We start from the raw sequence: 17,399 nt of genomic DNA on the forward strand, positions 1-17,399 counted from the left end.
ACGAGGAGTGACGACAACTAGGCGTAGCTTCTTACCCTTTTGACAGTGACCCTTTGTTCCACTGATGAAGTAAACCGGACCGGATTGGTCTAGCTTCACCTTTGTGTTCCCGTCGGTGTAGCTGGCTTTAGGGCTCATGATGTCACACTTCTCGTAAGCTTCTTCTGTCACTTGGAGAACAGAGTCTTTACCGCCACTGTTTAGGATATGATCGATAGCTCGTGAGGAATGTACCTTATAAGCTATCTTAACTTGTGCCTCCCTCCTGGGCCGCAAAAGAATGCTGAGAGTATATGTGCATATCATGATCATATCAACTTTCAAATGGACTGGGTGCGATTTTTACAAATCCGAGCGGTTCGGCGGAGGAACCGCTGATTTGATCAATGGTCTTAGCAACTCCATTATTGTTGCAAATGATGAACGCTTCCATGGCTCACTGGCAACCAAACATACGCATAAACATGAAGTCTATTCAAGGAGGAAAACAAAAAAAGAAGGATTCAAAAAAGAACTAAGAAAATCTTAACGTACTTGGTCCAACAACCCTCGATTATGGCTGCTACCTGAGGATTCAGATTCCGCAGGATCTCAAGCCGTTTACACTTGAATCCAACCGCAGTTACAACCTATGGATCATTTTTTTTTTGTTGTTATGATCATATAGCATGTTATGGAATGCAGAATTGAGCAAGTTTCAAATGCAAATTACCCCATGGTTGTTGCAATGTAGCAAGCTCCCACAGGATGACCCCGAAACTGTACACATCTGACTTTTCATTAAATGGCTCATCTTGCAGGACTTCTGGTGCCATCCACTCAGGCTGATACAACAAAGTCATTAAATTATTTAACTTCCACTGGACAAACAATTATTTCGGACCAAATAAGAGTCAAGTAGTTGAGCTTGTTTTAGCTTTAAACAAACTGAACATACAGTTCCAGCTGCTGACTTTGATGAAAGGAACGTGCTCGCCTTTAATCGTGAGAGACCAAAATCACAAACCTGAAATTTCAAGACAAACAGGGGAGTTGGAAAAATAATGTTTTGATAGACAGCTTGAGAGTGCTGCTAATTTAAATTACAGCAGGTTAATGCCTTTCTGCAGTGTCCCCAAGATGATTTAATATATAAGCAGATCTCACAACAGGGATGGTATATACTGAAAATCAAAATCAAGGCATTGGACACAACAATTTCTAATTCAGATTCAAACCTTGACTGTATATATTATAAGCAGATTTCACAAGAAGAATGGTATATACTGAAAATCAAAATTAAGGCACTGGACACAACAAATTATAATTCAGATTCAAACCTTGACTGTATATTTTTTGTCGACCAACAAATTTGGAGATTTCATATGCACAATAGGCGGATTGCGATTGTGCAGATAATTCATTCCTTTAGCCTGCAACAAAGATTTGGAAAGAATATTCGATGTTAAGAAACACCAAGATCAGAAGGTAATCAACTTAATTTGCACCCATACATACCACATCATATGCCATACTCAGGCGACGTCTCTCATCTAATTGCTCCCTTGCTCCACTTTTATGCAAAAGTCTGCATAAACTACCTCTGTTTGAAAGATACCATGTATTAGCGTTATTGTAGGCTAAAAGTGTACACTAAACACATTAACCCCTCAAAATCCAGGTAACTGTACCTTGAAAAAATATTCAGTCACTATTGAAAAAACTCTTGTTCTACGTTTTTCAATGAGTTTTCTTTCAATATATTGACCTCATCATAAGATTCAACACCAGTACACCACCACCCTCTCTAATGCATTTTCTTGATTCATCATTCCTCTTTATCGTGTCCACTCAAATTTTTCAAATAATTATTTCTACAGTTTTCGTCTGCAATATTAACATATCTGAAAAATCATATTGGAACCACAGACCTGACTTTTGTGTTTGAGAAGTCGATGAACCTATTTGTCTTTGTGTGGAAATCTCTTAAAATCTCCCAGTAAATCTCACCAAATCACAAACTATTTTTCTTTTCTAAAATAAAAATAATAACAAATCCACCAAAGTATCGTACAATTTCATTAAAATCTATCAAAATCCAAAATTTCCTAAATCCTACANAAAAACTCTTGTTCTACGGTTTTCAATGAGTTTTCTTTCAATATATTGACCTCATCATAAGATTCAACACCAGTACACCACCACCCTCTCTAATGCATTTTCTTGATTCATCATTCCTCTTTATCGTGTCCACTCAAATTTTTCAAATAATTATTTCTACAGTTTTCGTCTGCAATATTAACATATCTGAAAAATCATATTGGAACCACAGACCTGACTTTTGTGTTTGAGAAGTCGATGAACCTATTTGTCTTTGTGTGGGAATCTCTTAAAATCTCCCAATATATCTCACCAAATCACAAACTATTCTTCTTTTCTAAAATAAAAATAATAACAAATCCACCAAAGTATCCTACAATTTCATTAAAATCTCTCAAAATCCAAAATTTCCTAAATCCTACAAAATCTTTTAAAATTCTAATTTCAATACCCCCTCTTAGTATTGAATTCGTCTGAGAAATGAAGAAGCAGAGAGTAAATGTTATGGGCCTTTGGGCTTTTGCATACTTCTAATTGCGCTAAGCCCATTTATATATTCATTGCCGTAGTTTTTGGTTGTTCTCACGTGCCAATGAAGTATATATATGTTGGTAGCTAAACTAGATTCTAAACATTATGTGAAATACAAATACGTTTTTGGTTGTTTTGACGTGCCAGCTGTAGAAATAAGCTTGAGTAACTTTAGTTATGGAAACTCCAGGTACTAGTTATCGATATTTAAAAAAAAACAAAAACAAACAAAAAAACCAGTATTTAATTTTTGGTCACTGGTGATTACAAGACGAACAACAAAATGTATAGGGTATATAGGTACTTGCAAAACAAATAGCGCACCAATAGGCCGAAAGAATTCTCAATATTCAGGTTTTGTTTCTGGACAGATAATTTAATTTTTTTAACATGGAAAATAAAATGTTAATTTCTGTGATTTACGATTTGTTACCGAAATCAAAAAGGAATGTATACAAGTTTTATTAAACACATCTAATTACTTAGTTTTCTTCTGTGGTCAACTAAAAGAAGGTTTAGAATGATCAACTCAAATCCATAACCTTGCCTTAATGTGTTCCTCATTCAACCATTTCTTTCTGGTTTTTGTTTTTTTTTTGCGGTTGGTGTTCTTCTTGAACTTGTGCAACGCAACTGCGTGATCACATAGTAGATAGTCTAGACTTTTTCTCAATTAACGGACTTGTGTTGCTGTGTATCATTAACGGTACATAAGAATGTTAGAACGATGCCATAATAGGATTTAAACACGAGCTGCTTCATAAGAATTGTTGTAGACTTGGTACTGTCTATATGTATTTGATGGATTCGAAACACAACATCGAACATGTCTCTTTGCATTTGTGAATATATTGCTATAAGAATTGTAACTCTACCATCATGATATGATTGTATTCTGGTCTATCCTTTTTTTTTTTCTAATTCAGGTTTGTCAAACTGATTAGATTTAGGGATCTCTATTTGTTTCTACTGACATGTGGTGTTGCTGATATCATAGATTTTGAACTGACGAGAAACAGAGTAACTGGTTCATTCTGAAAAATGTGGTTCAGTTATGGAACCCATTTTGTGTTTTCTTTTCTGAAACTAAGTCTTGACTTTTAATTTGGCTTGGCCTAGAAGTTCAGATTAGAAAATCAAATCAACACCTGTCCTCAGTCTAGGTTAAGCAAATACTCGTACCCGTTCTACTTCGCCTGTTCTTGTCGCAGAGACCTCTTCCCGACGATGGTAACAAGGCAAAAATTATGTGCAATCGTAGAAGAGAACATAATACTATATTGATTTAGAACTGAAGAGAGATGGAATTATACAAAGAAAACTAGATTAAAAATAGCCAAAAGGTACCTACGATTTACCAAAGCGAGATTTGATTCTACCAACATCTATAATTATTAACTAAAAAACATAAAACGCATAGATGACATCGATGCATATCCCTGCACAATTATCTTAGCCTTATTGCTTTTTTTACATACTCCATGTCACAATTGTTTGACTCTCCTATACTCTTCTCTTCTTCTTCTTCTTCTTCTTCTGTCTTCATCTTCACTGACGTCTCTTTCATTTCTTCTTCCCCGATGTTGTTACCCTGCGCTTCCTTTTGACAGCAGGAGCAGATAATCTTGATATGAGAGATGTCTGACTTCAGTTGTTGTGTATCATTAACGGCAAGATCCTCTACATAGTCAACAAAGGCAAAAACTTCACCACGACTCTCAAATTCTTCAAACTCAGCTCCAAAACCTTGGGTTTCAAACACTTTAGAGAGTGTTCTTTACGGGATTAAAGTAGAACACATAGTACGGTTTACATGTACATTTCATATACAAAACAATGTCACCTGTAGCAGTCACTCCAGCAACTGAAAATTCAAATGAAAATTCGCAGGAAGCAAGGATATCATTGTGTGGCAGAGTGTAGACATACTTCACCCATTCCGGTATGTCGACATCTTCTACTTCTAGAACCGACATACACAACTCAACGGTACGTCTTCCATCAGAGTCACCAAAATAGCTATTAATCACACCTAATTTACCCTTAGAGTTGACCAAACTCAATCCAATAGCATCCCCAAGATGATCATTAAAGCATAATGCGTCAATAAACTTGAACTCCTCAGACCTAACATCAACGCTAACTATCAAAAAAGATGGTGCAAAAAATGTTTGACCTAAGTGATACAAAACCCCATTGATGCATATCCCTGGAGTCGAAGAAGGATGATACAGATCATAATCGATCTCCTTTCTCCTCCAGTTGAGTTCTCCAGATCCTAATGTTAAAATGCAATGACGATCCAAAACCTTGAATTGCTTATCAATGGGATCAAACAAAATCAATTTCTCAATAAAATTAAATTAAAAGATTTATATATTTAGTTAAGAAACAATAATATCTCAACTTCAATATCGATTTCTTAATACAATAATATTGGAAAGAATAATAATGACCCGACTAATTTAGAAAACTGTAGATATGAAATCTATGCCGTCTATTTCTCTGAAAATCAAAAATGGGAAACAAAATCAAACTTTACATTTATTGTCAACGATTAAAATATATTTTAGACTAAATAATGTTTGGTTATGGAAGAATTTTAATCAAATATTAAAGTAGAATATTTCAAACAAATAAAAAGGATTTTTTTCCTCAAGCAATGTTTTACCATTTATAAAGATTGTGTTTGATTGCGATCATATAATTTCTCTAATAGCAAACAAATATTAAATACTCAAATCTTATAAATATTTTTAATTAGTTAAATCATAATTTTCGGACTAACTATTTCACAATCTTAAAAAGATATATATATATATATATATATATATATATATATCATTTTTTATGTTATCTTTTTTTACTGCAAAAAAATGTGTCATTTAAAACTTCACAAATCACAATCCACCGTATACCCAATATGATACCATCATTCTTAAAAAAAAAAAAATTGATACCATTGTTTACCTTTTTTTCTTAGTTGTGTATCTTTTTTATTAAAATAATATTTTATTTTTCAGTTTGTTTTAAGTTAATAATTATGTATATATTTAGTTATCTATATATTTAAATATCCCACTTTTCAGTATTTCATATAAAGTATATCAATGATTTTTTTAATTTCACAATTAACATATTATCAAATTTTAGAGATTTTTAAAAAGATCTAAACAAGAAATTTGAATTAAATTTTTGAAATCAAACGAAAATCACAGTTAAAATATTCCAAAATTATAATATACAATCTCAAACAAGTCAACTATTACTAAAATCACGATTTTAAGATCGAAAAACCTGATATATATGAGATGGGGTTTTCTATCGAGAAATAAATGTACCACTTTTCTCTGTTTTTTTTTAAATGTCTTTGCTCGTAATAAAACAAATCCAATCATTTTTTTTGTCTAAACGATTAAAAACAAACTAGAATTGGACTCGTGCTAAAGCCCGGATTAACATTTATTTTATTTATTTTGTAATTTTTATTTAAAGTGTTATATATATGATTGTTTTTTTTTTCTCAAACACTATGCCATGAAATCATATGTTGATTATAATTTATGAAAATAACAACTATTTTGTAAGATCTATTCTAGTAGATCTAGATTTTGATCCGCGGTACACTGCAGTTTAAGTTATTTGATAAAAATATTAATTTATGTTTGTTAATTTTATTTGATTTGTTTAGTTTTTAAAATTATATATTGTATTTTGATTGTTAGTTATATGACTTAACCTACACTAAACCGCATATCAATTATTTTGTTACAGTATTAATTGATTGATTTAATTAAATACGTCTATTAATCTAATATTCATATTGTTAACAAAATAATGAGATGACATATTATACGTCTATTAGTCTAATATTAATGACATTTTAAGTTTATATTAATATCTACTCAAACATGTTTGGTCATATAACCCGTCGTGTGATATTTTAATTCGTTATACACCACTGAAAAAACTTCATAAAAATCTAAATATATTTTTAAAATTTAAAATGTTTTAATAAATTTTTTTGTTTTTTTAGAAATTTAACTACTTATAATATTTGAACTTCTTATAAAGTTTAAATATTATGAATATCTTAAACAGTTATAAAAATTAAATGTTTTAATAATTGAAATATTAATAATCTTTAAAGTTTTTAAAAAGTTCACAAAATAATGAGATGATATTTTACCCGTGTAGCACCGAATTAATGACATTTTAATTTTCTCTTAATATCAACTCAAACATGTTCTGCCATATAACCCGTCATGTGATATTTTAATTCGTATGTATTATTAAAATTTAAAATGTTTGAATAAATTTTATTATTTTAGAAATTGAAATACTTATAATATTTGAACTTCTTATAAAGTTTAAATATTATTCATATCTTAAATTTTTTATAAAAAGATAAATGTTTTAATAATTGAAATATTAATAATCTTTAAAATATAATTCAATTACCCAAAATTATAATTATTTTTAATATTTCAATTAGTTTTATACCTAAATATCAAAAATAGTCAAAGTATTTAAAATACTTTGTTATATAATTCAAAATTTAGCTAAATTAATTTCAAAGATTTTTTTCGGGTACTCGGTAGTTTGGGTACTAATCGGGTGCTCAAATTTGTAACTCGAATCGACCCAAAGTCGATAGTACCCGAACCAAACCGAGTCTATATATCCAAAAGTACCCAATATATTGTATTTTTCGAGACCCGTTTACGTGAACCTGATCGGGTAATACCCCAACCTGAACGAGTTACCCGAATATTTAACCTACTAAAAATAGGTTGACAAAAATAATTCGTATATACATTATATATTGAAAATCTGATTACAAACTTAGCTTTTGAAATTAATCTCGCACGTACGTACGGGTTCGGACTATACTATTATAAAAAGAACCAATAGTATGTTAGGGTATTTAGTCGTTTGGTCACTTGTGATTACAGGTATACTTGCATAACAAATAGATCATCAACAGTTACGCCGAAAGAAATATTCAGGTTTTGTTTCTGGACATATCATTTTTTCTACAACATGGCAAATAAAATGTTAATTTCGGTGATTTTCGATTTGTTACAGAAATCAAAAGGGATGGATGTATTATGTATACTTTTCTTCTGCGGCCATCGCTTTAAATATATTTAATTCTAAATTTAACCCAAGAAATTTTTACACTGTACAACGTATGTATTTTTGTTTTGTCAAACTCTTACGTATGTTTTGTCAGAAACTTTTACATATAACCTAACCACGAGATATATCTAGTGAGTTGTGGGTGCACGACTGGTACCAGGACTGACGTGTTCAAAAGTGTCAAGATTAGTAGTCACTGACGTGGCTACCAAAAGGTGTCTAAGATTTTGACCAAGTCATAAGATTAAATTCGTGAATTTAGTGGAATAAAATTAAAAACCCAACTGACACTAGCTGAGACAATTACAATTATAATGAATGATTAGAAACGGTCGGAGTGACTTTATAGCCGTTGTTGGTCATGTTTCTCTCGCTTACCGTTCTTTTCTTTGGCGCAGGACCAAAGACCAAGAGCAAGTGAAAAAAAAACTAGCCGTTACAATAAACATAAACTAAAACTCTTTGTCTTTGTCTTCTTCCTCGTCACTCCAACCATAATATTAATTAGTCTTTTGCTACAACACTCCCTCACTCTAACTTATTCATTCCCTCTCTCACTGAACATCTCAATCTTCTCTCTCTCTCTCTCTCTCTTTCTCTTTGGTTGTACTCCAAAAAAAAACAGAGGAAGGAGAGAACAAACCAAGAACTCGAAGCTCCCTGCTCTTCTCATCTTTCTTCTTCGCTTTCTATTTTCTTTTATTTTCTTTCTTCTTGATTCTTTTGAAATGAATTATCTTTACAAAAGCCCCTTTCGAATTTATAAATTTAGTCTCATTTTGTGTCTCTCACTCTTCTCTGCTCAAGCTGTTGCAGGTGGTGGTGCTGGTCACTCTTGGGATGGAGTCGTGGTGACTCAAGCCAACTACCAGGCGCTCCAAGCGATCAAGCATGAACTCATTGACTTCACCGGAGTTCTCAGAAGCTGGAACAACTCTGCCTCCTCTCAAGTTTGCTCCGGCTGGGCTGGGATCAAATGTCTCCGGGGTCAAGTGGTCGCCATTCAGCTCCCTTGGAAGGGACTCGGTGGCACTATCTCTGAGAAGATTGGACAGCTTGGGAGTCTCAGAAAACTTAGCTTCCACGACAACGTTATCGCCGGTTCGGTTCCTCGTTCCCTTGGCTACCTCAAGAGCCTCCGCGGGGTCTATCTCTTCAACAATCGCCTCTCTGGTTCGGTCCCAGCCTCACTCGGTAACTGCCCTCTTCTCCAGAGTCTCGATCTCAGCAACAACCATCTCACTGGAATCATCCCGGCCAGTCTTGCTGAATCCACGAGGCTCTACAGGCTCAATCTCAGCTTCAATTCACTTTCTGGTTCCCTTCCAGTTAGTGTAGCCAGATCATATACCCTCACTTTTCTTGATCTTCAGCATAACAACCTCTCTGGTTCTATACCCGACTTTTTGGTTAATGGCTCTCACCCTCTCAAGACGCTGAACCTTGACCACAATCTCTTCTCTGGAGCTGTTCCTTTGTCTCTCTGCAAGCATAGTCTGTTGGAAGAGGTTTCTTTAAGCCATAACCAGCTCTCAGGTTCTATTCCCAGAGAATGTGGAGCTCTTCCACACCTCCAGAGCCTTGATTTTTCTTACAACTCAATCAACGGAACCATCCCAGACAGTTTTTCCAACCTTTCATCTCTGGTTTCACTGAACCTCGAAAGCAACCACCTCAAAGGCCCAGTCCCAGATGCCATTGATAGACTGCACAACTTGACAGAGCTTAACCTCAAGAGAAACAAGATCAATGGGCCAATCCCAGAGACAATAGGGAACATATCTGGAATCCAACAGCTTGATCTGTCAGAAAACAACTTCACAGGTCCAATCCCGTTATCACTAGTCCACCTGGCGAACCTTTCTTCATTCAACGTCTCCTACAACACCCTCTCTGGTCCTGTTCCACCTATTCTCTTCAAGAAGTTCAACTCAAGCTCTTTCGTGGGTAACATTCAGCTCTGTGGCTACAGCTCCTCAAATCCATGCCCTGCTCCTAATCACCATCATCCCATCACTCTTTCACCTACCTCATCACAAGAACCAAAAAAGCACCACAGAAAACTCTCGGTGAAGGATATAATTCTAATCGCCATCGGAGCTCTTCTAACCATTCTGCTTCTATTATGCTGCATACTACTCTGCTGCCTGATCAAGAAACGTGCTGCACTGAAACAAAAAGACGGGAAGGACAAGATCTCAGAGAAAACAGTATCCGCAGCTGCTGCAGCAACAGCATCAACAGGAGGAGAAATGGGAGGAAAGCTAGTTCATTTCGATGGTCCGTTTGTATTCACAGCCGACGATCTTCTCTGTGCCACAGCTGAGATCATGGGAAAAAGTACTTACGGCACAGCATACAAGGCCACATTAGAAGACGGCAATGAGGTCGCTGTGAAGCGTCTGAGAGAGAAAACAACCAAAGGAGTCAAAGAATTCGAAGGAGAAGTCACAGCTTTAGGCAAGATCCGTCACCAGAATCTTCTTGCACTAAGAGCTTACTACTTAGGACCTAAAGGAGAGAAGCTTCTCGTCTTTGATTACATGTCAAAGGGTAGTCTCTCTGCGTTTCTTCACGGTAAGCAAAGCAAAACAAAACAAAAAAAACCCAAACTTTAACTTTGGATTTGATAAAGTTGACATTTTTATTGATCTAATTGATTGAATCTGACAGCTCGAGGACCAGAAACCCTAATTCCATGGGAAACAAGAATGAAGATAGCAAAAGGAATCAGTCGTGGATTAGCTCACCTTCACAGCAACGAGAACATGATCCATGAGAATCTCACAGCTAGCAACATTCTCCTCGACGAACAAACCAACGCACACATCGCCGATTACGGTCTCTCAAGACTCATGACCGCCGCAGCCGCCACGAACGTAATCGCAACCGCCGGAACATTGGGATACAGAGCACCGGAGTTTTCGAAGATCAAGAACGCAAGCACTAAGACTGATGTCTACAGTTTAGGGATCATCATACTGGAGCTTTTGACTGGGAAATCTCCAGGAGAGCCAACGAACGGGATGGATTTACCTCAATGGGTAGCTTCGATTGTGAAAGAAGAGTGGACTAATGAAGTTTTTGATTTGGAGCTGATGAGAGAGACGCAAAGCGTTGGTGATGAGCTTTTGAATACTCTGAAACTGGCTTTACATTGTGTTGATCCGTCTCCGGCGGCGAGGCCAGAAGCGAGTCAGGTGGTGAATCAGCTTGAGGAGATAAGGCCGGAGACTGATGTGGAGATGGAGACGACGGTGACTGGATCTGGTGGTGAAGGAGGTAAAGAGTTAGGGTCAAATGAGGAGTAAAAGAAAGTTTTGGGGGGGCTTATAGAAAAGGAATAAAGAAGAAGGGATCTATTATACAAATACCACATTTATATTATTTTTTCATTATTATTTTTTTATTCAAGTAATTTGTATAGAACAAAATTTGGTTTGAAGTTTGTGCTAGTAATGTAATGTGATTCAATTATTCATTCTTTTTGGTTCTTCAAGTAATACAATAATTGATTTTTTTATTCATTCTTTGTTGGCTATTTGTATGTTAGACTTGTTGAAAAATACAACATATAAGTTGCTTTAAGAAATTTGTCCAAAAAAAAAAAAAGTTGCTTTAAGAAATGAAATAGTTGTAGACTCAAAACTAGATATATGAAGATGAAACAGAGACATCATAAAAACACAAAGCAAAAAATATCTTTTACAATAGAAAAGTTTGCAATTATTTATCTCAAAACATTTCACTCTTGTCTCTCTAGTATCACCATTATTACTCCATATATCAAAACATTACCGATAAATGATGGATAAAATTAAACATAACATATCCGTCGAGAACGTCGATGCTCAGACTCGGTTTGAGGTTTCGACTTCAACGATCTCAGTCTCGGTCTTAACCATGTTGGGTAGTTCCTGGTCAACATGTGGAGGAGCAGAACGAACATCGAACAACTCCCACAATTTTATGAGATCCGCTGGTCTCGGCTCATTTGACAGTACCTCCATGAAAATTTTCTATAGGTAGTTATTTTTCCCTGCAACATGTGAAGTAAATCCATTATTTAACCTCAATATTATATTACAGTACTATGAAAAAAAGATAAGAACAAACTAAGAAAACTGGTCGACCAGTCACTCTCTAAATGAATTCAAAAACCTTTTTGTTGTTCAATGATGTGATGATATCTAACCAATGGAGAAGAAACTAACGTATTTTTGTTTCCTAAATTTTTTTTTTATAGTCTATACTCTATAGTAACAAATTATTAATATACTATTTTGATAATTTTAGGTGTCGAAAATACGATTTTTTTATTTCTATTTTTCTTTAAATTCTAAACATTTATCCGTTTGCATACATTTTAGGTAAATTATTTAGTTAAATATATATTACGTAAAAAAAACTTTACGTAAACTAATTCCTATTTGAATATTATCATAACAAGACTATGTGACGATATAATTTACGTAAAATGGCCTTAAAATATCTCTCATATTATGTTTTATGGGAAAAAAATTTCCTATTTTGATGATTCATATACTCTTTTAAGGATTCTATAGAGAAAAAAACCTTATATGGATATGCATCATAGTAAATACTTTATGGTACATGAAGAAACAACCCTAAAGACAGGACACTTAGTTAACAGAAAAAACATCATAGGATAAAATTATAAGAACATCTAATCCCATACTTGTTACCACGACTGAATTTTCCGAAACTATTGAAGTAGTAGGTGGAATCTATATAAGTTATAGAGATGATGAGAAATTGATGTGATGCAAATAATATATCAACAAAATAAAAGAGAAAACAGTTAAGAAACTTGGTGAATTTATATCTTATATTATATTTAAGTTGAGCATTTAAGTATGTATATCAATAATAAAAAAATGTAGTCTCATAAAATGGAAATACACTAAACATTGGAGAAAACTAGTTTAGCATAAGATTTAAGAGCGGAATCTTAATACTTGGCTATTCATTTTAAATAGCAATCCTAGTCAAGATGCTGCTCAAACGGGGACTTCCGGTTGTACACACACTGACACACATGCTTGTTAATGTGGGTTGGAAGAGGAAGTAAGGAACCACCTCCTCATCGATTGTATTTTCTCTTTTAAGTTTTGATTGTGGTCACTACAAGGCTACACGTCTACCCGACTCCATTTATCTTGGGATTAAATCGTACACAAGTCCTAAATCACACAACGGGTTGTTCTTATAGGATAGTAGGCCTCTATTTATGTAATATGTAAGGAAATGTATAGATTCAACGATGAATACACATCCCCTTATTACTTTGCATTCGAATATATAGGTGTACCTATATGAGAAACAAAGTTTCATGTCGAAACTTTTACGGATAGAAATGGGGAAGATCTCGTCTCCAAAAATTGATTTCATTCTTAGGACCAGAACTTCCCCATTTCTCAAGCATGTCACATTTATTTTTACACCCTATAACCATGTGGTTTGGTCTTGATTTATCCAGCTTTCTTTGCAATATGCAACTTTGAGTCCATAGCATACACATCAACCAAGATAGCACAAACCATGAAATCACAGCCGCACTTTAGAACTAAGCTCCGCCCTACAAACTATACCCCTAGTTACCAAATCCTAAGCCTTAAAACCTTAAATCAATAACTAATATCTATAACCGAAATGGGTTGGTTCCTTAACAAAAATCTTTTAATAGATTTGACTTTATTACAGAATAATGGCAGCAAACATACCGTAAATCTTTGTCATCTGGGAGGTTGAACAATCCGCCATGATCCCTTCTGTTAAGAATAATACTGTAAGTCGTTAATCATCCTCAGTCACAAACGTATTAGTAATTTTTGTGTAATTTCTTTTTTCCAATAAACATGGATCTTTGGACCAGCTTATCTCTGTCCACTTCACTTGGGTTGGGTCTGTCAAGAGTATGATGCATGTAGGAAAACAAAAATAAGCTTTGCTCTTAAGAAAATGATTTGAAATTCATCTACACTTTTTTTATATATTTTCATAGCTTTTAGAGTCATAAGAAAATGGGATTTGAAATTACACTGAGCTTTCTTTCGTTTATGATTTTTTTTTTTTTTCTGAAACTAACAAAATTGAAAGATATTAGTTTTTAATAAAATATTTAAGATTAAATTGAACACCTAGTTTTTATCTGGATAACCAAACTGCAAACACTAACAAATAAGAAAAAAAAATACCTTCAGCTTCAATGGTTTCTTTAGGACTTCTGTTTTCATGATTTTTTAGTTCCTTGACAGGAGTCTTTTTCACCAGATAAGTATAGAGTAGTTTACGGACCTTCGTCAATGTTTTGCTCACATTCTTCTTCACCATTTTTTTTCTTTCTTTCTGACTGTATAATTTGGAGATTGGACTTTCTCGTTGACAACAAATAAATAAAAAAGAAGGTGTTGTCTAACTTAAAATGCTAAAATGGCTGGAGCATGTAGTAAGCATACTAAGCAAAAAATGGTTCCGCAACTCTTTATATGTTAAAAAGGCTGAAAATGTACTATAGAAATTAATTTTTTTTTGATATTCTTCCTTATATGGTTTTCTTTTCTTTTGCTAAAAAATATTTTTAAAGAGTTAATAATTATTAGATAAAGATATGTGTCAGAATGATTTGAATGTGAATGGCTAGAAATAAACATGTAAATGTGACTATGTAGTTTCTACTAAGTTATTGGCTTAAAAAGCATATCAGAGTGTTATTATCACTATGTCAAAATAACCATAGATAAAATAACTAAAGATATTTGAAAAGTATGAAGGATTTACTCCATATTTAGTTATTCTCCATATTTCCAATTAAAATATTGCAAATAAATAGTAAAAATATGTCTTTCCTGTTCTAACTTCTTACTATGAATTATAACAAATAAACCAATTCTACATTGTTCCATTTATTTTATTTTTCCTTTCTTTAATCTTTTGTATTTGAAATCATAAAAGCCTATTTTTATATTGTTTTTGTAGATTATTTCTTTCCTGAAATTGTTTTTCTTCTATGTTTAGTCTATTTGTAGTTTCTATGTATTTTAATTAAGTTTTAATCTTTTTGAAATTATTATGATATATATTAATCTCAATTTTAGAGGACTCGCTATTAATTTTTGAAACATCTTTGATTCATTCTTCTCTTACTCTTACTTTCTTGTTCCATGTTTGCCTTCAATCACCACAACATGAAAGTACTGTTATAGTTATTCTCTATTCCCCTTTCGTCATTAGTTATGAATATAGATTTCAATTGGTTTTGGATATAGATGTCAATTGGTCGGTCTGTCCGTAGACACAGCCCAACATATCCTTATTATGGACGGGTTAATTGTCACGTCCAAAACAAAACGGTCTAAAGCCTGTTGGAGAGGATTTTCGAATTCACACAAACACACACACAAAATAACCTCGTGAAGACGAATATCAAACTTACAAAACAGAACAGCAAAAATAACAAAAGAGATCGTTGTCGTTATAGTCTTCTTCAGTCAATCGCGGAGTGGATCAAAATGGCTGCCTCGTCCGTAGTTGGAACTGCATCTTCTGCTTTTACGGAACAAAAGTCATATAAAGCCAAGTTAACAATGATTAAAATCAGTTTTAGATGCCAAAATCTAGGAATAATTTAATGCCATTATATTTGATACAAGTCCGTAAAACACTATTTTATTGTTTGATCTACCACTAGAGTTCCATCAAAGTGTGTCTAACTAATGGAATCAAAGCCGAGACTACGGCAGCACAACAAACATGTTCACTATTTTTCTCGGAATAGCTTATAATGTGTAAACCTTGGTAATGAAACGTAAGCGTACCTGGCAGATGAGAAATAATCTTGTCTAAGATTCCAGAACTTGAGCTCTCTTTTTGCTTCTCCGTTTCATCTTCACATTCAACTTTTTGAATGTGCTCGCCAGATTTGCCGTCTACTACTGTTGTTGTTGCTGCATCAATAAAGTTGAATATCAGATTGTTCAAAATCCCACCTTTAGCAGCTCTTTTCTCTTCTTCTTCTTCGTGTTTATCTTGGTTCTTTTCTACGAGTTCTTGTGGATACATGAGCCTTTTCTCTGCTTCTGGTACGCCTTCTTCCATATTTTCTTCCTTTTGTTTCTTTCCTTTACCATTGGTTCCACTTTTCCTTTAGACATTGCCATTTTTTCATCAAGCAAAATAATTTTATATGATTGTGTTAGCAAACAGTGAGACAATTTTGGCTATCCAAACAAATGAGATAACATTATTAATTAACTAAAGTTTGTCTTTTTGCAATACGTCGGTAGAAAATCTAGAAAGACCGACACGTTTACTGTCCTAACAAGCGGTCATGTGTTTTTACACGTACCTCGTAACTTGTTGTGTACCATATATCTCCTTACACGTGTCTACTAAACCATAGTTTATGTCTGATTCCCAACGAATCCACATGTCCCCTATATGTTAAAAGGGATGATAAATTTGTGTGCGATATTTTACCAATTTGCTAGTTTTCTGTTTTTTGTCACTACCATTTTGCAAGATTTTTTACTGTATTAACTAGCTACTATTCATTATTATGTGGTTTTAGATAACTTAGGAGTTCTGAAAACAAAAGATTTTGGATTGTTTGACAAAATTAAAGAATTAGGATTTAAAACTTGGTGTAGGTTGTAAAGTTGTGTGCTTAAATCTTAATTAGTCTTTTATTCTTTTTTCTTTTTTGGGGGTCAAAACTATCAAACCTAGTCATAGTACCAAATTAGTCTAACAATCTTCGCATAGTTGCACTTGCACATCCTACCGAATCATTTAACTTCAATAAAACTACCCAAAACAAAGAATCAATGGATCAAAGTTGAAACGATCTGTAAGTCTTTATGGCCTATTTTTAAGATAGCATGAAATCTGGACAAGCAGTGTTTTTTTGGTAACAAAAAGCTTCAAAGATTTATTTGTGGATTTTTTATAACAAAAGTAAAACATACTTTAATTAAAGCTAGGTGCATCAATTTTGGCTAAAAAGCCTTTTATTTTGTACATGCTTATTTTTTTGTTGTTTAGTCTTATAAACCACCACATTTTACAAGAAACCAAAAAGGTGTGTCACAACAACATATAATTGAAAAATGGTAAATAGTCTAATTAATAACAGTTCCCTTAATAACAACAAGTACCTTAATTCCAAACTAGTTATCTTTTTCAATAAACTTGGGTTGCAAGTGGATTTGGGAAGAAGGAGAAAAAGCGTTTTTGAAGCCACAGATTCTATGCTTAGTGCTCCAAGGCAGCAACACATGCAAGCCACAAGCCTTGGGCGAAAAACAAGACTGCCTCACCGTTGCACCACTCAAATATGGGAGCTTCTTCTTCCTCCTCCTTTGGCTAGCCGCTGATGTCACGGCTGCTAAAGCCGCTGCATCCGGTAGAAACCTCTCTATTATGTAACTTGGTGACATTTCTTCGCTTCGCTCTGTGCTCTCCATTGTTAAGTATCCGTTTGAGTCGCCTCCTCCGCTGCTTCCATCATCCGATTCAGAACTATCTTTTGGGAGTTCGACCATGTCTATGGCTTGCGTGAGAGACAAGACATCGACCATGTCTTGGTTTGTTTGATGGTAACGTTCGTGATTGTCACGTTTCTTCAT

General features: G+C 34.0%; 4 protein-coding genes and 1 pseudogene across 4 annotated transcripts in view; 1 reads left to right on the forward strand and 4 right to left on the reverse strand.

Moving 5' to 3' along the window:
• On the reverse strand, positions 343-1,808 carry LOC109132521 (serine/threonine-protein kinase CTR1-like). The gene is made up of 8 exons (XM_019244165.1): positions 1,774-1,808; positions 1,678-1,710; positions 1,498-1,588; positions 1,320-1,412; positions 938-1,006; positions 693-824; positions 535-629; positions 343-439 (listed from the first exon to the last, which is right to left on the reverse strand). The coding sequence occupies exons 1-8, from the start codon at positions 1,806-1,808 to the stop codon at positions 343-345; spliced, it is 645 nt and encodes a 214-aa protein (XP_019099710.1).
• Positions 4,058-5,543, reverse strand: LOC109132522 (annotated as a pseudogene).
• Positions 8,045-11,233, forward strand: LOC104781007 (probably inactive leucine-rich repeat receptor-like protein kinase IMK2). The gene is made up of 2 exons (XM_010505568.2): positions 8,045-10,329; positions 10,426-11,233. The coding sequence occupies exons 1-2, from the start codon at positions 8,481-8,483 to the stop codon at positions 11,061-11,063; spliced, it is 2,487 nt and encodes an 828-aa protein (XP_010503870.1). The 5' UTR covers positions 8,045-8,480; the 3' UTR covers positions 11,064-11,233.
• LOC104781008 lies at positions 15,039-15,973 on the reverse strand. The gene is made up of 2 exons (XM_010505569.2): positions 15,591-15,973; positions 15,039-15,318 (listed from the first exon to the last, which is right to left on the reverse strand). The coding sequence occupies exons 1-2, from the start codon at positions 15,868-15,870 to the stop codon at positions 15,260-15,262; spliced, it is 339 nt and encodes a 112-aa protein (XP_010503871.1). The 5' UTR covers positions 15,871-15,973; the 3' UTR covers positions 15,039-15,259.
• The window catches only part of LOC104781009, a 3,173-nt gene continuing 2,513 nt past the window's right edge, over positions 16,740-17,399 (reverse strand). Inside the window, exon 3 of the mRNA XM_010505571.2 lies at positions 16,740-17,016. Coding sequence (XP_010503873.1) covers positions 16,941-17,016 — 76 coding nt within the window. The 3' untranslated portion in view covers positions 16,740-16,940. The remainder of the gene's footprint in view (positions 17,017-17,399) is intronic.

This window comes from Camelina sativa, chromosome 4 (assembly GCF_000633955.1).
Source record: "Camelina sativa cultivar DH55 chromosome 4, Cs, whole genome shotgun sequence".
NCBI lineage: Eukaryota > Viridiplantae > Streptophyta > Magnoliopsida > Brassicales > Brassicaceae > Camelina > Camelina sativa.